Source organism: Carex rostrata, chromosome 19 (genome assembly GCF_964058835.1).
Source record: "Carex rostrata chromosome 19, lpCarRost1.2, whole genome shotgun sequence".
In the NCBI taxonomy this organism is placed as follows: Eukaryota; Viridiplantae; Streptophyta; class Magnoliopsida; order Poales; family Cyperaceae; genus Carex; species Carex rostrata.
In genome coordinates, this window is record NC_135936.1 from 5,615,302 (window position 1) to 5,635,481 (window position 20,180).

At 33.6% G+C, this 20,180-nt stretch overlaps 3 protein-coding genes, 2 long non-coding RNA genes and 1 pseudogene across 6 annotated transcripts; 2 read left to right on the plus strand and 4 right to left on the minus strand.

Annotated features, from left to right (window-relative positions):
- Positions 1-604: 604 nt before the first annotated feature.
- LOC144571614 (NAC domain-containing protein 76-like) lies at positions 605-3,229 on the plus strand. The gene is made up of 4 exons (XM_078320964.1): positions 605-790; positions 1,212-1,391; positions 1,673-1,944; positions 2,444-3,229. The coding sequence occupies exons 2-4, from the start codon at positions 1,223-1,225 to the stop codon at positions 2,987-2,989; spliced, it is 987 nt and encodes a 328-aa protein (XP_078177090.1). The 5' UTR covers positions 605-790; positions 1,212-1,222; the 3' UTR covers positions 2,990-3,229.
- A 167-nt stretch (positions 3,230-3,396) lies between these two features.
- On the minus strand, positions 3,397-5,438 carry LOC144571613 (pentatricopeptide repeat-containing protein At4g21065 pseudogene; annotated as a pseudogene). Its single transcript, XR_013517541.1, has one exon. The product of XR_013517541.1 is annotated as a pentatricopeptide repeat-containing protein At4g21065 pseudogene (transcript).
- A 2,644-nt stretch (positions 5,439-8,082) lies between these two features.
- On the minus strand, positions 8,083-8,487 carry LOC144571373 (uncharacterized). Its single transcript, XR_013517500.1, has 3 exons — positions 8,419-8,487; positions 8,301-8,341; positions 8,083-8,219 (listed from the first exon to the last, which is right to left on the minus strand). It is a non-coding gene; the product is annotated as an uncharacterized LOC144571373 (long non-coding RNA).
- Positions 8,488-8,582: 95 nt separating this feature from the next.
- On the minus strand, positions 8,583-11,465 carry LOC144571615 (Acid phosphatase/vanadium-dependent haloperoxidase-related protein). Its single transcript, XM_078320965.1, has 5 exons — positions 11,153-11,465; positions 10,947-11,081; positions 10,633-10,670; positions 9,592-9,658; positions 8,583-9,098 (listed from the first exon to the last, which is right to left on the minus strand). The coding sequence occupies exons 1-5, from the start codon at positions 11,339-11,341 to the stop codon at positions 8,742-8,744; spliced, it is 786 nt and encodes a 261-aa protein (XP_078177091.1). The 5' UTR covers positions 11,342-11,465; the 3' UTR covers positions 8,583-8,741.
- Positions 11,466-14,238: 2,773 nt separating this feature from the next.
- LOC144571663 (uncharacterized) lies at positions 14,239-16,900 on the minus strand. The gene is made up of 4 exons (XM_078321012.1): positions 16,750-16,900; positions 16,602-16,646; positions 15,749-15,912; positions 14,239-14,446 (listed from the first exon to the last, which is right to left on the minus strand). Exons 1-4 carry the CDS (start codon positions 16,802-16,804, stop codon positions 14,429-14,431), a joined length of 282 nt encoding a protein of 93 aa, XP_078177138.1. The 5' UTR covers positions 16,805-16,900; the 3' UTR covers positions 14,239-14,428.
- LOC144571665 (uncharacterized) lies at positions 15,925-16,601 on the plus strand. The gene is made up of 2 exons (XR_013517552.1): positions 15,925-16,109; positions 16,223-16,601. It is a non-coding gene; the product is annotated as an uncharacterized LOC144571665 (long non-coding RNA).
- Positions 16,901-20,180: the final 3,280 nt, after the last annotated feature.

A 20,180-nucleotide genomic window follows, 5' to 3' on the forward strand; every position in this document is an offset into this window, starting at 1 on the left:
AGCTGTCCATTGCCAATAACTAGCTGGCCTACAGTCGGCTTAATCTAAAACTGAACCAACGAGACCAGTTTGGTTGAAAACAAATCAGGGGCAAAATGGTCAGTGTGTATTTTTGAATAAACGAGTAAATACTGAGAAAGTCTAACAAGACCCTTGTGGGCAAATTTGGCATTTCACAAGGCACCTTCCTAGGGGAAGGAGAAGTAAACAGAATTTGATTAATTGAAGTCCAGACCTGAATATGAGAAGAATAAAATAAACAAAGTATTAATTCTGCATAAAAAAATTGCAGTTTCAGAGAATAGAAGGAGAATAGAAGAGATCTGTCATAGAGATCCGGGTATGAGAATAATGGAATGAGGTGTGATCGATATTATTCCCTCATTCTCTTATCCCAATCCTTCTCTGACTATGCATGATTGATCACTTTTTATTCCAGGATGTAGACACCTCTTTGCTCTTTATAAGGCGATATTATGGCAGGTCTCCTATTTTACAGACAACCCCCTCGCCTCTCTTTGGACTTTTCACTATAGTCCAAATTCCTTGTATGCTTGACTGGAACCCTAGAATCTGCACCTATCATATTATTATATTATGGTGTAGGGTTTTATTACTGGGTTGAATAGAATTTTTATTATCCTTAACCTAGCACCTCTTTCCTTATAATCCAACTTCTTCTTTCCAGCCAACATCTTGTATCAACATCTCTTGGCTTTCTTGCTTGTCCTCATCTTCTTGCCATCTAGAAAGACAGAGAGAAAGAGTTTGATTTGCTTCCATTTCCAAGGTCTGAGCTTCTTCTTCTTCTTCTTCTTTTCATTCCATGTTTTTGAAGATAGAAATAAATATATATACAGTAAGATGCATTCTTTTTCAAACCCTAGAGCCATATGTTAACAGATTTAGAAGAACACTTCCATGTATTCTCTTTCAAGTTTAACCACTATGGGGTATTTATCCGATTCCAATTCAGTGTTGCTGTTTCTAAATGTCAAGTTCTTTTTTTCTTTTTTTTTTATTCTTTCATCTGTATACATAACAATGAATAAAGATATGATTACACTTACTGATTTATAAGCATCATTGCTTGGGAAAGGATTATTCATGCTGTAATATATAGCTAATGCAGTTCTACAAACACAAAATTGATTTCTCTACTCTTTGAAAAACTATTTCTGAACAAATACTGACTTTCTTTGGGTTCTTAGGTTAAAGAAAGATGTTACAAAGCAACACACCTATCTCAGTCCCACCGGGCTTTCGCTTCCACCCAACCGATGAAGAGCTGCTCTATTACTACTTGAGGAAGAAGGTGGCTTATGAGGCCATAGATCTTGATGTCATCAGAGAAATTGACCTCAACAAACTGGAACCTTGGGATCTAAAAGGTTAGTTAAATATTTATTTATTTTTAACTTTTTTATTGTAGATCATGGCATGCTAAATGTCACAGTAACAAAGGGGAAAAAAAAAAGGAACAATGTCTTACATGCATGGTTGCTCCCTCTCTCTAGCTTAATACAATCATTTTTAATGTATGAAACCCCTCGTGGATGATATCATTTTTCTCCTTTTGAAATTGAGACCTTTCATATGTAACCTACTACATACAGAACAAGAGATTATAGATTAATTATTAACTTGATCCTATTCACATTATTGCATGCAGATAAGTGCAGAATTGGATCAGGGCCACAAAATGAGTGGTATTTCTTTAGCCACAAGGACAAGAAATACCCAACCGGTACACGAACAAACCGTGCGACAACTGCTGGCTTTTGGAAAGCTACTGGAAGAGACAAAGCAATCTACATTGGCAACTCTACGAGGATCGGCATGAGGAAAACCCTTGTTTTCTACACTGGTAGAGCTCCTCATGGGAAAAAAACTGATTGGATCATGCACGAATACCGTCTTGACGATGAAAACACGGAAGCTCAGGTAATCCATATGCAGTAATTATCCTTTTTCATTTGTTATTTTCTATTATTTATGATTAAATATACAAAGTATAGTTTACTTCTTGCTCTTTCCCCTTTTGAATACATCATTGTGAAACCAAGGAGTAAGACTACTTCACAACTAAACAAAAAAGAAACAATAATAGTTATTGCTAATACATTACAATAGTTAGAATATCTAATTGAAAAAGATTATCTTCATATTTTTTTGTCATTATCAAAGAAATAATTATATTGTTTATTGTCTACCATTATATATATTATATACAAGCATAAGTAAGTAATTTACTTTTCATAGCTAGTTATTTAAAGTAACTCTTGATATTAAAATTGAATGTCTCAACCGATCATATAATTAATTTCCCAAGCTAGTTACAACATGTTCTCTTAATTAATCCTTATAATATTAAAAAGAGTGTCATTTTTGTTTCGATCTCTTGGTTAAATATATAACAAGCCTCATCCAACGTGCAATGCAGGAAGAAGGATGGGTTGTATGCCGAGTTTTCAAAAAGAAGAATTTCCAAAGGAGCATTGACATGCCACCAGAAGTCACCATAGTAGAAGAAGAGGATGAGCTCCACCAGTTCAGACAAGGCGGGCCTACATTGCCAGACCAAAAGCTAGTCCACTACCCCATGCAATGCAACAACTTTTCCTTCGACCCATCGATGCAACTTCCTCAATTGCTATGTACCGAAGCCGCAGGCCCTTCTCTCAATCCTTTCGTACCAGCCCAAGTTTCAGTGAATTCTCATGACCTAGACTGTTCGCACAACCTCATGAAACTCACATCAAGCAATCTTGGGGTTAGTGACATTATCTCGCATGAGAAATTTGTGACTGATTGGTCCATTTTGGACAAGCTTCTTGCATCTCACCAAAACTTAGATCAATTGTTCCAAGGAAAGGTATTTAATCCGCAATCACAAGTCATGGATAGTAGTATCGGTTCATCGGCTCAGAGGTTTCCTTTGCAATATCTTGGTTGTGATGCTAACGAACTCTTCAAGTTTGCTAAGTGATCGATTGAGAATTAGAATTTTTAGAAGGCAATCTCTAGATGGTTTTTGCATGGGGCTCTTAAATGTATATAAGTGCATTACATGGACCATATTGTCGTGTTTTTAGATAAAGCAATTTCTAGAGACTACTTTATTTTTTTGTTGATTTTTGTTATGAAGTGGTAGTACAAGCTTCTTGTATGAAGCAATTAGTTAAGCTAATGAGAAATGAACTGATCTATTTTGTTCTTCGCTCAAAAATTGCTCTATCTACTTCTTTTTAAACACTGTTTAATATTTTGGGAATTGCACCGTACTGAAGGCATTTAATATCATCGTCAAATAAGCCACATGACAACCATCACTACTCAATTATTCCCTATTATTTCAAAAAAAAAAAATTAACAGAATGCAAACTAGATAAGAACGGCTTTTTTTTTATTTCAAATAATATGAAAGTCATTAGAACACACTACCAGTAATCCCCACATGAACAATTTCCATTCACAAAGCAATGGTATCGGTTCACATCCCTCACTACAATCTCCCGGTCTACAATCCTTGAAATGAGCTTGATTGCCACATGGCAATCCTCACACACCCTGAGGTTTTTCGTCACCAGTAGCCTTGTGCCAGGTGGCGTGCTTATGATGCCATAAGCAATTGCCAACCTCTCACTATGGGCCCTTACCATGTTGCATTTCTCATCATCCCCTACATCGTGGTACACTGGGTTGGTATTAGGGACATACCCGTTTTCTTTCATGAACCCTTCTAATCGTTCTAATTCTTTGTATATATCCTTTAAGAAAGGATGAGAAGTGTCTCCTGATAGAAATGCATGTGTTATTCCTTTAATTTCTATCCAGCTAGAAGCTATAACCTTTTTCAAGCCTCTTTTTTTCATCTGTTTTCTAACTGTTGCAGCTTCTCTCCATTTACCAGATTGGGCATATATATTGGATAAAAGAACGTAATTTCCAGCATCAGTTGGTTCCAATTCAATCAACTTTTGCAATGCCAATTCACCTAATTCAACATTTCTATGTACTTTACAACCGTTGAGTAATGCACCCCAAACACCTGAATCGGGTTTCATGGGCATGTTTTGTATTAGCCCATAAGCTTCACCTAATCTCTGAGAATGGCCCAAAAGATTTATTAGACACGTGTAATGCTGAAGTGTTGGTTCAATGGAGTATTCATTCACCATTAAGTGAAAGAAATGTTCTCCTTCTTTCATTAACCCACCATGGTTGCATGCTGATAAAACACCGACAAATGTTATGTGATTTGGTGGAATTTTCCCCTCTTTCCTCATTATATCAAACAACAAAATTGCCTCATGTGCATGGCCATGCATTCCATAGCCACAGATCATGGCATTCCAGGAAGCCAGCTCTCTATTAAGCAATTGATCAAACAATTTGCGTGCAACATGGACCCGGCCACTCTTTGCATACATATCCATGAGGGCTGTTTTGAACTTATCAACTGCCCCAAAACCATACCGCAATGCAAAACCATGAATCTCTCTACCCCTAGGCAAAGCTGCAGCCTCAGCCAAAGCTGATATAACAGTTACTAGAGTCGCAATTGTGGGCTGTACTTTATTATAAACCATATCACGGAACAACATAAGCGCATTCCTCGGATGTCCATTTTGTGAATATGTTGCAATCATTGAATTCCAAAGCACCACATCTCTGTCAAGAATTTTATTGAACACCTGGCATGCCTCATTCACACAGCCGCATTTTGAATACATGTCAATGAGACCGGCACCAACGTACACATCAGAACACCATCTTGTATATAAAACCAGTTTGTGAACCTCTCGGCCAGTCCCAATATCTGACAGAGCAGAGCATGCTTTAAGTACAAATGGAAATGTAAAATTATCGGGCTCAATACCATGATCAAGCATTTGGTAGTACAGTAAAATTGCCGTTTCATAAGGCCCGTTCCATGCATAGGCCCGGATAAGTATATTCCATAGGAAAACATTTCTCTTAGAAATTTTGTCGAACAGGTTGTGGGCATGAGGCAGACAATTGCAGGAACAATATAAATTGACGAGCTTTGTGGCTAATGCAGTGTTGAAACCTAGACCTGAAAGGACTAAACGGGCATGGAGTTGTTTACCGGCTTTAAGTGCCTTTTGGGTCACACACAATTGGAGAAAGGAAATATAGTATTGGTAGTCTGTGCAGTTGCTTGTTACAGGAGAAGGCGTTGGAATTGACTGTGTGTAAGAAAAAGAAGATTGAGCAGCAGATGCAAGGTCGAGTGCTTGATTTGTGAGGGATAATGAGGAAGAGAAAGATAATTGACAGAGGCGATGGATGGATTTGTTTGTCACAAAGGAGAGAAGCATTAGGTGTACGATGCTTCTGATAAGGAATCAGAGAGGATGATTAAACTGCAATGCGGAATTTTTCTGCTGAACTAATATTAGAAGGTATGATAATTAATTATCGGGCCGATATAGTGCCTCGGCTTCTCTCACTGATTTAGGCCCATTAAATTCTCAGAATATGTACGTACTATTAAAATAGAGGCACATAATTTTGGCAAAAAAAAAAAATGGAGGCAGATATCTAATATTAATATATTATTATTATTATTAAAATAGCCGTTAAATTATTTAACAATCTCAATTTTGTAGGATTATTCGGTTGTCGGGACAAGATTGAATTAAAGTTCTACTGATTAAGAGTTTACATCAATATGAACTAGATTTGCGAAAGTTTAAATGCGGAAATTAAAACTCAATCGGAACTGTATGCTTCAAAAAATACTTAGGGAGATGATATGAGTACCCGCACTCTCATCCCCCCATTGTACCCCCAATTTTATTTGTTCAATATTGTCCACATTTCTCATGATCTATAAGAAATTTTGCGAATCTAAAACCACGAACGTCTTCTACACAATTTTATCTTTCAAATGAGATCCATGATGACATACTTTCGGGTTCGTCATCATACAAGTATTTATACCTCGTCATTTAAGTATTTATACCTAGTATTTTTCACATATGACACTGCTGACATTTAAAAATATTAATATCAAGTATTACAAGTATTTATATCTATGCACTGAAGTATTTATAACTATGTGGTCAACTATTTTTGTTAGAGAAAGGTTGACGCAGGGACAATTAGGGAAATGTGATGCGGAGATGCGGGGTCCACGATTGGGGATAAATACTTATAAGTATAGGTATAAATACTTGTATGATGCGGTATAAATACTTGCACAATGAGGTATAAATACTTGTGTGACGATGAATCCGAAAGTACGTCATCATGGATCTCATTTGAAAGATAAAATTGCGTAGAATACATTTGTGGTTTTAGATTTGCAAAATTCCTCATAGAACGTGAGAAATGTGGAAGATATTGAAAAAAATAAAAAATAAAACTCACCTCTAAAAATGTGTATGATTCTTCTCCCCATGTAGTTTGAGTGGTCCCTCCATATAGTTATATCAAGTTAGACATGCAAGTATTAATATCTTAATTTGCAAGTATTAATATCTTAATTTGCAAATATTAATATCTTAATTTGCAAGTATTAATTTATTATCTTCCAAGTATTTATACTAGTGTTTTGAATAAATTAGTTAGTTAAGTTAGTTTATGGAAAGTTAAAATATGTTTAAGAGATGGGGGTACAATGGGGGTACTGGAGTGTGGGGATTGAAATAATTATTCAAATACTTAATAGAATATTAATCAAATTATGAAAATCTAAAAGCATAGTCAAATATAATGCAGGATAATGCAACCTTAAATAACTGTCTACTTGCGGAGACCTAAAACGTTGCATGATTAACACCCTAAATTTGTTTTCGTTTTCGTTTAGTTCTATTGTACATCCATATGTTTTACAATATTAATTTGATTTTTTTAATTTTCTGTCAAATTTAGAATTAAAATTGTAGATGTGTTCTTAATTATTCAGAAGAGTGTATTTAGAATTTGATTGTTCATTCATCGTAAAGTCATTGAAATTATAACATAAAAAAAAAAGGTTTGATGAAAGCTTAAATGGTTTTCAAATTGATCCAAACTTCATACTATATAAAATATAAAACACACCTACAATTTAGTTTTTTTAAATTAAACATCATTTTTTTTTAAATATCAATAGATGTATAATAATTGGAAGTACACTAGAACCGCCTTTGATTATTTTCTGTGAGGAATTACATTAAAAAGCTAGGTTGTTTATTATTGCAAAGGTCAAAGTACCATTATCTTTTTGAACTATTAGGAAACTGAAACCAACTATATATCTTGTAGTGAGTAAAGGCATAAAAAATGCCATCGCCATTATCAGGAAAAAAAAAACGAAAGGCTTTTTATTTCTTTAAAACACTCAAAAATTCAGAAGCTACTCAAGAAGTCCTTTTACAATATACAACATATATGAGGTGAGTTTGGATGTAGCGAGAATAGCAAGAATAGCGAGAACAATGAGAATAATGCTGTTCCGATCCATCCAAATATATTCAGGAACAGCGAGAATAGCGCTATTCTCACTGTTCTCGCTATTCCTACAAAAAGTTGGAATAGTAAACGTACTATCTCAAATGTTCAATCGATGTTCTCGCTATTCTAAATGTTCAATTCAAACAACATTCCGAATAGCTTTGAGTTAACGTTATTCTTAAATAGTAGCTATTATAGCCATTCTTAATCTACTATTCTCAACAGTAGCTATTCTAGCTATTATCTAGTGCATTCAAACGTACCAGTGCAAGTTTCTTTTACAGGATTTGGATGAAACACGAGGTCAGGAGAATAGCCACTAACTCGAGTAACCTTCCAATCGCTAACTCAACATTTTGTTAGGTTAGTGAAATAGCCACTAACTCAAGAGAGTGTTTCGTTTGACATGTCAAACATGAAATATCATACTCCGGATTAGTGTTATTCTTTCGTTAGCACTACCATCTTTTGTTTTTAATTTTCTCTCTTATAGTACTACCATCTTTTTATAGCTTTGAAGCACAATTTGGATGCAAGCATTCACTGAAGAAGCTGAATCAATTTGGATACAAAATTTGGCTTCCCTTTCTTCAGATCAGGTAACTTATATGCTCTATTATTTAAAATGAGTTTCAAATAGCCCATCTAACTGTTTTTCAAGTAAAACCTGATGTCCATTTCTTGCAGGTAGAAGAATACTTGTTGCCAGTATCCAATAGGCAAGAAAATTATTGCGACAAATGTATGTTCTCCTGATCAGAACAACACAATATCAGCAACATTGAAAAGACTTGTATGATACAAATCAAACAGTAAAGCTTCAAAACAAGTACCTCACAGGAAATCAATTTATGCTTTTCCTGGAAATCAATTTCTCGGCTAGGGGTTTTGTGCAAAGGGAAATGGAAGGGGAAAGATAATTAATTTTAGGGGAAAAAAAGGATTTCTTACATGTAATGGTTCTCTCTAATAATCACAACTGCAAATGAGGTTGCATGATGAACTTAATCAATATTATTACCTGTAATTGTCCTTTTTGTTGTTAAATGAGACGAGAGGAAAAAAAAAACAGTAAAAAATTGAACAATTGAGCAAACAGAATCGCAAAGTGATGATTGAATAAAATGTAAAACTTATGGAACCTCATTTGATTATGCAGCACAAAATGATTTAATCTGCGTAACTTTAAGAGCACATATCAGGGCCCAGGTTGAATAACAAATTACATACTTGATTCCTATGCATTTCTGACTGAAAAAAAGAGATGATTTCTGTCATAAGACAGTATCAATAATTAAACTTGTAACAAAGCCTAAAAATGCACCAACTAACACCTGAACCCTAGTGTGACCAACTGATTCACTTAAGGGCTCACAGTTCAGTGCAGGCATTTCTAATGGGTCGGTTGAAGCTGTTTCCAGACTACTTGTAGTGCCCAGCTGTTTGGCAGTGAGAGTGCTGGTGCCAGCAGCTGAATTTTGATTTAATGGAAACAATTTTGAAATCTCTAACTCAGAATTAATATTGTTGTGAATTCCAGTTTTGACCAAACAACGGACAGAGCTCCCTTCTTGGAGGGCTATTATCTTATTTAGAGCCTGTGCATGGTTCCCTACTTCTTTTCTCACTCCCTGTAATTAATTTATGGCAGAAAATGAATTAGTAAGGTTACACAAATCTATCAGTTCACATATCAAAACCGATTAGTTAAATAAGGTTAGGAAACCCCCACAAAGAGTATTGTGCGGGATTTTGCCCCCCCCCCCCCCCCCCCCCCCCCCCCAAACCAACAATCCCACCCCACACACACACGAACATTATTATAAAGTCTCATTAGACATAAATTGTTGCAAACAGTAACGATATAGAGATATTACTTCCTATTATTAACTTTGTTTCTTTCCTGAGAAAAGTAGATTAATTAAATGAAAGCACCACTCATTTCCAGAAAAAATTGGCCAAGTTGTACTGGTATTATCGGAAAACTGATTTGGGATAGTATCTTTTGTCAAAAATTAAAAGCTGGACATCTGCTAATGGTTTAGATATTTCGGAGGTGGGTTTTGGAAAAAATAAAATACTGGGAAATGAGGGCAGTACTGTATAATGATTTAAAAAATATACCTGAGCATCATACATTACAAGAGCAGCAAAGACGACAGACATGCCGAAAATAGCATCAGAAAATCCCCTGCATTCTAATTTACATTCATATTACTATTATTATATAACGGATAGTAAATGTTACCATATTAGATACAACACTGAAACTCCGCCTGTGCAGCTGTCCCAAGCCAGGAAAAAAGAGTAGGGTTGTGATAGGCGTGGCGAGACAACGTAAAATACAACATTTTTATGGAAATGAAACCCTTACGACCGGTTGGGTTTCATTTCTAGCCTACCCCAACTTGTTTGGGACTAAAGGATTTGTTGTTGTTGTTGTTTCTGTATTAGATATAACACTGAACATCAATGTGAAATGACATGACAAACCACCCACATTAATGGATTTCAAAGTTGCTTTGAGACAGATATGAGAGGGAGAGAGTATAAATAATACAGGCTGCCCATAGAATTATCAGTTCAACAAGATTTAGGTGCAATGAAGTTCACATTCATACTCAAATTTTTATTTTGTTCGAAATGGTTCCCTAAAGTTCTCAGCTTGCTGAATTTGGTTGCCTATTTTTGGCTGCAAATTATCTTGATGCGACCATCAATTATTGCTCCAGACCAATACTGTTGCTAATGGCTGCTACATTCATATCTGACTTTCATTCTTTCTCATTTCCCAACTCTGATCATGATTGAGAGAGACAGAGAAAGAGATAGAGATGAAAGGAATTAGGAAAAGAGAAAGGCCATATCACAAGTCAATTGTAATAGCAGCCATTTGAACAAAGACTTTGAGAGAATGTTGGGCCCGCTGGCACCACCCATCTCATCTGTCAACTACATAAACCAAGTCCCTCACAAAAAAAAAATGCCTCATCATCATACTAAGGTACAAATGGAATACCTACAATAGTTACCAAAATAGTTCAAGCCTACAAGGACCCAATCTGAATAGAAGTTAAGTTCAGAAACTTATTTACCAGATTTCAGGGACCAAAAGTTCAATTCTGTCAATCTATGTGTTGAGATAAGAAAGAGCTGAAAGCTAACCTTTCTAAACCAAGAGTAGTAGAAGCGGCCACAACACTCTGCGTATTAGAAAAAAGGAAATAAAATTGTTATCAAAATTCAAAATTATATCACTCTATTAATGGAACGCCAGAGCTCTACGACCCCATTTATGTACATGTCCGGTACCAATATGTTTGTACCAATCCTTACCAGTTACCACTAGTAAATTTTAACACCAATTCAGTTGTTAAACACAACCAAAAGGGGGACCATTCTAAAATTCTATCTGACTGGTACAATACGGATACCAGGTTACCAGTATCCAAATTTGAGAATTAGACAAAAGATCTTACAGCTGCATGGGTTGAAGGCATCCCACCAGAGCGAATTGCATCTCTCCAATCAATCCCTTTTCCATTGGAGGCTGCTGAAGTAAAGGGCTTCGATAATTGCCCAATTGCTGATGCTAGAGTAGCTGCCACTAAAACCTTCACAAAAGTTCATATTACTAGGAAATTAACAAAAATATCAACCGTACATCTTAGATAAAGATGATTACCTTGTTGTGAAGAAGCCCATAGATTTCTTCTACACTTAGCCTTAAGCAAGTTATTTTGAACTGCTTTCTTGGCTGTCTGAAGACGCACCTAAGCTTTGGTTTATTTGATGAGGAGAAAGAGAAGCCCCTCAAAGAAAATGGAGAGGAAGAACTGGAGCAAGACATGGCCTCAACACGGGAGAGATTCATCGAATCTAAAGAAAGAAAAGGTTTTAGTGGGAAATTTTAGAGCAAGAGATTTGTCGCTACTACTGCTTGGATTTCACTCTTTTTAGTTGTTTCTTCTTCTTCGTTGATTCTTTGGTCGTGATGAGTTTTAATTGGCGGATAGATAATTGTCAATTTTAGAATTTCACTGACAAACAATCAGATGACCAAAGAACCAACGAAGAAGGAATGATTTGGTCCGAGATAAGAGAAAATTTCTTATACTAGAAAATTTCGATAATTTTTTAATATTACTAGCAAAATTTCACCGACAAACTATTCTTAATATCTCACTTAATATCGCACTTAATAGTGATAAGAATAGTAATAAGAATAGTGACAACTTAATAAAAAAAAAGCTGCTGCAAATTTATCACTATTCTTATTACTCTAATTGTCTATATAAGAAAGGATTTTACTGCATAAGAATAGTGACTACTTAATATCGCACTATATAAGAAAGGATTTTACTGCATTAGAGTAATAAGAATAGTGATAAATTTGCAATAGCTTTTTTTTATTAAGTTGTCTATGTATCATGTGAGTAACAGGCAGTGGCGAGACTAGAAATTCAATCAAGGGTAGGCAAGCATAATTATATAAATAGCTGTAAAAAAAATTAACATAAATGAACATCAAAGATTTCAACTAAGTCAAGATGAATTAATTGAAAATTTAGGTTAAGCTCTCACCATAAAGAGCTGGGTTATAGGCCTTATGGCACATGCATTTTTTGTTCTTATGTTCTTATGTTCTTACGTAATTTCTCCTAGCTTTATTACATTTAATTTGCACTTATTTTTTACCAATAAAGAAAAAACATCATATAATGAGTAATGTTATATTAATTTGCATCAACTTATAGATGTGTAACAGAACATTAAAACATTGTATTCATGCACCAAAAATTATTTTTCGGTTCAATCAGTTAAATATTGCACCCGCTGTATTAAACAAAGACAGGATATATACGGCAAGAGGCCGTATCCCCTGATAGCTGAGCTGCAATCTATATAAATGAACGGTTCAAATTAATTCCAGATGAGTTAAACTCAATCCGATGTCTATAAAAACTGTAGTGTTTCGTTTTGAGATTCGTATCAGGTTAAAAGAATTTGTTCAGACTTAATAATTGCACCTTAGGTACTTGGAGATCTGAATTCATACGGCAGAGAGGACCGCGACAATTTTCGTGCTTCTATTCGTGTTTCCTTCTATTACCCTCTTTGCTTGGTCCGGATCCCCTAAAGTAATCCAATTTTGGGTTTTTGATCGGACCGTCTGATCGAGGAGGCAATTTTTAGATGGTTATAATTTTTTTGAAAAACAATAATTTTTTACCTATTTTAAAAATAAAAAGTAAAAAAAAATTTAATAAGTATAAAATTTGGTCTCCAAGCAAATTTTAATGTGATATTATGTTGAGCGGTTTGAATCGTCTATTTGGACTTTGAAATCGAAATTAATGATGTAAGATATGATTGGAACATGAAGACAATTAATGTACATTTGAGCCGTCCTCGTCAAATTAACATGTTATCTTTCCTTGCATATCCATTATCAAGAATACTTGTGGAAATATGTTATACATAGGTGGCTCGATGACCGTGTTTTTTTCCTTGAAAGCGTTGAAACAAAAAGGGAATATAATTATACAAGTGTAAACGACAAAAGGATGGCAGGTACAAGGGACAAGTGCTTCCATTCCATGAATAATCTTACACAATATACCTACAAAAAAAATACCTAAAATTGCATGATTGTAATGCACACGATATAGACCAGTCAATTCAAATCAAACGTATCAAAGTACAATGTGGTACTTTAAGAGGGAATTTGGTATTTGTGTAATTTGAATCTAACAGTTGAGATCGTATATTATAGTTGTGCATAATGACAACTATGACAGCAAAATGAAAGGCCAATGAAAAAGCATATGATAATATTGAGTTTGCTGACCATCTGCTCATGTTTTTGTCATGCTATATATGACTAGTGTTGTAAGAAAATTTGGTATGACACTTTTTTTAAGTAGAGGATGACACTATAAAAGCTAAGAGATTATGTTTGAAGTTGTCTATTGATTTGTTTCATTATATTTTGTTTTCATGTAATTCATATGATGATTTTTTTTTCTTTTTAGTTAACAATATTTTGCCAGTAAGTAATCACTTACTGACCTCTGGTAGAAAAGGAAACATAAATGAAAATGAAATCAGGGAATGGCCAACATCATCCTTAAATAAAATTACGAGATCCTCAGTCCAAAACCAGAGACCGAAAGAAAAAAATTCTAGATGAAATAAAACACATTTTGAACCAGTGAAATCATGCACTTATCTTCATTTGTTTTTTTTTCTTTCTTTTTCTCATTTAAACAAATAGTCGGCTTTTACAACCTTTGCTACAGCAGAATTTTAGTAATGAAACACAGTACAAACTACTAAACGAGACGGTACCAATGACTGGTACACACCCAAAAAAAAAACAGGGAAAAGAGGGATAGCTGGAATTCCACGTCACAGGCTGGACAACACAGATATGGTAGAGAAACCAGCTACCCACTAGACTTGTACTAGTTATGTGCCGGTATAATTGTATTAGAGGTCCAAACTGGTACCCTACCAGATTAACAGCACCATAACTATTTTGTGTACTCCTTCAAAACACAAATGTGACCATGTCTGCACCCATCCACAACCCATGCTGCAGCATAACAACCATTGCACATCGCTATGTGCTGCACTGCACCCCAATGGATAAGTTAAATATTGTCAAAAAAAAAAAAAACTATGTCCACACAAAAGTATAACTATAGCTCTTTTGAAACCACAACGCTCACTCAGAGAGAAGTCATCCATTTGGAAAAATAATAATAATAATAATAGTATTGGGAAATATCAACAAGAAAGAGTGTAATCAGATAACCTCTACTGAGTTGCTTACACCTCAGCTCATTGATCAAAATCTGGTCAAAGACATCATATATAATATCAACTTTAAGATGAAAAATTATCTGAGCTACATCTTATTCAATTGATCAAGCATACAAAATCTTCAAACCACCAGTTAGAGGCATCCACCCAACTGCCAAGAGAAAAAACATATATTATGTCTTTGTTAGCTTACAGAAAAGATTTCCACACTGGTTTTCAGTATGACGTTGGTATATCAGCACAAATATTCAACCTAGATGCAGCAATATCATCAGGATTTTGTCAATCCTTTTGCTTTTCTTGAAATTAGTTTTTTCTAGCTGAACTTGAAACCCAAAATCCTCCTTCTGGGCCATAATTGATGGTCTATTGGCATTATATGTACAATAATAACTTCAAAATAGAGGAGGTAACAATTTCAATTCTCCCAGCAAACCAAGAAAAAGATCATGAACTCCCCTACAAAAACAATGAAAAAAAAAGGTACCACAAATATGTCTTCTCTTTTTACACCCTGAATATGCCCACACTTCTTTCTAATTTGTCATCTCCAAATAGATATGGGACAAATTGATGTTTTAAAATGCGGTTTTGTTCATGCATACAAAAGATAGCATATGCGGATGGATTTTAAAATGAACTGTTGTTGAACCCTAAATAGTTTGAGAATATGTGTAAGGAATTTACCATATTAATTCCTTGGAAATTGGGTGAGAATAATACCCTAAAATTCCAATTTCTTGAAAGTCACTAATAATGGACAATGATTTTCATGGAATAAAATTCATGATAAAATTCTACATAAAAAATCATGAATTTTGATATAAATAAACCCTAAAAACTCAAAAGGGGTGAATTTATATGAATTTTTGAAGTTATGGAGACAATTCTAGGTGCACAGAATGGGGTGCCCCTAACAGAACCCTAATCAACTCCTAGGTATCTGCATATGCGTCCACAAGGACGGCTCCGCATGTAGTATTATGCATACGCATATATATGTGATTGCATGACATTTTGAGCGCGGCAGCAGACAACATACGCATATGTGTCCGCATTTAAAAAGACCGGGACAAATTGAGAAATTGGCATGATGGGTGTTTTCTTGAAGAAGCTAAGAGTACATTTCTCAAGCTCAAAATGAATGCGTATATTTTCTTGTTTCATGATACATGTGGAATTTAAGGTTTTCTTTTCTTACATGGGTACAAATTATGTTTTATTTGTTCATTTAATACCAATACCTTCCTCCACAGAACGTACTTATACAAACTATATTAAACTCAACACCAGGAGCCAACCAATTTTGCACAAGTTGGTTTCATATCCATAGATTTGTCAGCATATGACCGCACATATTTGATACAAAATCTAAATAACAACCTTTGCACTACATTATGCCAATGCAGGTCCAGAATAAGATAGAATTTTTTAATGAAACTGTAAGAGTTACCATTATAGCTTCGATCTCTTCTTCAGAAAGAGGGGTACGCTTTGGTAGAAGCGAAGCCTTTCCACCTAGAGCAGTATTAGATGGAGGGGCTGGTACGTCAGATCTAAACCGGTAACTCGGTCCCTCTCCAGTTTTAGTTGCTGGTTCCTTTGGCTGTGACTTGGCTATAAATAAATATTAAGAGTTAAAAATAAAAAATAAAAAAATAAATGAGAAAACAAAACACTGATCTCACAAAGAAACACTTAAGTACTCAAAATAGAAAAATGGCCCGAGATTCTATTATGTACAAGAACCCCAATATAAGATGTAGAAATTAAAAAAAGCCCCTATTCACAAATTCAGTAGGGATTGTGTTGGTGTAATAAAGGGATCTAGAAGAATAGAAAACAAGCTCGGCTATAGTCCTATTACATAGCTTCAAATATAACTCTATAAATATGTACATTTGCAACCAAATTTATTACTTTGAAGAAATGAATCAAACTGTCAATAACTCACCCCAACAATGCACAGATTTTTAATTTTTTTGTGTTCTCGCAAATATGAAAAAACATAGTTTTCTATTGTAAATTGTTTTCATGTTGTACGTTCGTTTTTTTATGTTTCTAGTACAAAACTAAACCCAACATTGAAATCCAATTACTGCTCGGTGGAAAAAAAATGTATGCTAGCATAGAGAGTAAAATTTGAGACTGATTCACAATAAAAGAATTTAATCTGTCACTGTTTTCTTATTTCCTTCTCTCCTATCTTTCTTTGAGAGGTTTAATCACAATTTTAAGCAAATAAAACATAAATTTCAGAACTAACTTAAAAGAAAACACAGCATAAATGTCAGAAATGCACTAACCCAACTGTGGCACGGACAAGTGCTGATCAGATGTCGGAGGAGCTTCTGACAAAAAGTAACAAACAACAAAATTAAGAAAAGAACCCCAAATTGATCTATTTAACCAAAGTAAAAAGAAAAGAAAAGGGATCGCGAGATTGTTCAAGACCTGAGGATTTAGGCGGATGCCTCTGGGGGAACTTGATTCGTGGAATTCTCGGCATCTCAGAGCCTCAGCACAAAAGTTTTTCTCTGATTATTTCTGAATTCTTCTTCCCAATTCCAAATTGAAATGCACCCAAATTAGTGTGGCTTGCTGGTAGAAGTTTCCAACTGGAGAGGTATTTCCAATGACATCAATTTGGGCCCGAATAGAAACATTGTTTGGGCTTAAAGCCCATGACCATAACCAGGCTATTACTTAGTTTTGTAACAACATATTGTTTTGTTATAATTTAGGCCTTCAATTTTGGTAGGGAAAGAAATCGAGTGATGGACAAATATCTGGTGAAGGATTATAATTTAGGCCTTCAATTATAGGATGGGTGCATTTCAACCTATGGTTTACATGAAATTTTGATCATGTTCATAATAACCGATTTTTTTTTTAATTTGACATTGAAAAAGAATAAATCAAATAACCACAAATTTATAAAAATTACATAATTAATGTCCATAATAACCTATTTTTTAAAAATTTGACATTGAAAAAAATAAACCAAATAACCACACATTTATAAAAAATACATAATTAATACAGCTGCAACTACAAATAACAGACACCAATTTGGTGTACGCCATCTTAAATGGCAGACATATATTTCTCTGTATTTTTTTTTTTTTTTGCTCCATCTTTGACTTTCAAGTTCAAAAGGGGATCCTTGATTGGCTAGAAAGTAATGGGACCCACAAAAAATTTGCAGCGATGTTATCAGCAACGTTAAGTTGGGGCCGTACCAAATATCAAATTTTCAAAAATTCGTGATTATTTGATTTATCTTTTATTTTTTAATATCAAATTTAAAAATTTCGGAAAAAAAAACTATCAATAATTAGAGAGCCACCTTGTTGTTTATAACAGGCATCTCTATTAATTTTTCATATGATTAAAACATAAATTATTACTCATCCAATTATACCTAATGTAAAGAATAACACTCGAAAATTTAGATTTAGCAACTGATATAGATTGTATCTTAGAAGATTTCTGGATTTGATGTTTGCCAAAATAAAATAAAATAAATATATTGAATTTAATTGTACGATTATTCAACAAGAACATGTCAAGCAAAATATTTTTTTGTAAAAATAAAAATGCACTAAAATTCTGCAAAAATGTATACAGTAATTTAGTTTGAACACCAAAATTGAAAAACAAAATAAACATGCACTAAAAGTCTAAAATTGAATAATAAAATAATATCCTTACTGAAAAAATCTAAAACAAATTATAAGCTCTATTTAGGTCTACATCGGAATATATTTATACACTTTTGGTAGTTAAATATCTATAAAATAAAATCGTAAATAAAATATAACAAAATAAACAAACCAGATAGTATTATCTATACATGTGGAGGTTACGATTAAATAAAAAAAATAAAATCACAACGTAAAATGGGGCCAAGCTAATACAGATTAATGATATTTAATCTCTTTTTTTATTTTTAAGGGAATAAATTATCTTTTCTTATGAAAAAACAAACATTTTTTTCTTTTTTTATTTAAAAATAAAATATGGTAAGTAATCTTTTTTTTTCCATTTTTTATTTTTATCTTAATTTAAGAATTAACTATTTTCGAAAAAAAAAGGTTTGCACTTATTGGAATATAATATATAATAGACAAATAAAAAAAAACTGATCTCAATTTATGGCTGTAATAAATAATTGCATATTCATTTTGATTTTGGAAATAACTAATCCATTTAAATATATTTAAATTTTAGTTAATTGATTTTCTCTGATTTATCATTTCAAAATATATGAGTGCACACAAAGTAATTAATATAATTGTTGGAGATATATTTTTAGTAGATTTTCTATTAGAATATATATAGATATACTTATTTGCTAATTTTTACTTGTTTCTATGTACAACATTAGTGTTGTCTATATACTTCGAAGAGTATTTAAAACAATGAATAAGTAATATATGCATGATGGATCATGAGAAATTCATCTCTTCCTCTCTCCCTCTCTCCTGCACATTTACATGCAATGTATCTATCTGCAATTTTATAAAATAAAAAAATAGGAATTGTAAAAAGAAAATATTGTAGGTTTTTAAAGCAAAATGAATTCCATACACAATTTTCATTTTTAGTTCAATTGAGTTTTTTGTTATTATTTTGTTAAGTTTAATTAATTATATATTTGCTTTATAATATTTATTTTGCACTTGACTTTGACAAATACAGGAAAATGCATCACATATAATGAGCAAATTGAAGTTAGATTAATTTGCATGCACCTGGTCCAAGTTATGTATGACAGAACATTATAACATTGTATTCATGATCTAAAAAACAATCTTATAAATATTGCTGCTGCTAATTCAACAATACACAGGAGAAGAGAGACGGGGGTGAGCCATGTCTACTAACATTTTCTTTTCACAACAATTGTCGTACTTCTATTCGTCGTCATTCCTTCTATAGTTCTATTATCTTTTTCGGAAACCTTCGTAAAAGCTACGAAGTCGTGAGAGGAAATCGAACTCTCGACTTTTGAGTACAACAACTCTAAAAAAATTTCCTAACCAATTGTGGTACCTCCCCTTTCACCTGTATTCTAATTTCAACCATTCATTTATTGGAATGCCGGAATCATAGAGACCCTGCGATTTTTTGGAATCACAGCAGGTTTATTTCTGAAATTAAGACGGAGTCAGCCAAGTCAATCGATGCTATACACACAGTATCATAGGCTCACTCTTACTCTTTTTCAAAGTATTTAAAGTTATCTTTTGAAATGTGCATGGCTTAAGAAAAAGGGGAGGCAGCCCAGTTGGCTAGGAAAAAGGTTATAAGACAGTTGGTTACTTAAAGATTAAGAGTTCGATTTTCAAATGTGTATGGCTTAATAAAAGTTCAGTAGAATATAAGTTTTTTTTTAATTGTAGAATATAAAAATTATCAATTAGAATTATTAGAAATCAAATGTTGGATGATCAGGTTTGTTCTAGTTGTAATTTGTTGCGTAATCGAAAATTTTTAACTAATTAAGTAACAAGTTACAACTAAAATTTAACTAAGTACATGAATGTTACTGCTACCAGCACAGCAAATGTAAGTTGTTGCATTTGCACGGAAGACACAATTATAGCAATGGTGAAAGACAAAATAAAATAAGGTAAATACACCCATTAAGAATTGTTTTTGATCCAGTGGTAAAAATACATGGCTCTTATGTGAAAAATCATGAATTCAAAATTTACAAAATGAAAAAGTTTTTTATAATATACATAGAAGTTTTAAAATGTACTAAATGACTTGACTTTCAATTCATTATTAAAAACAAAAACAAAAAAAGTTGTTACCCATTAATTGTAAGGCCGAGAAATAAATTAACCGGGCTATATAGGTTGAAATGTTAGTAT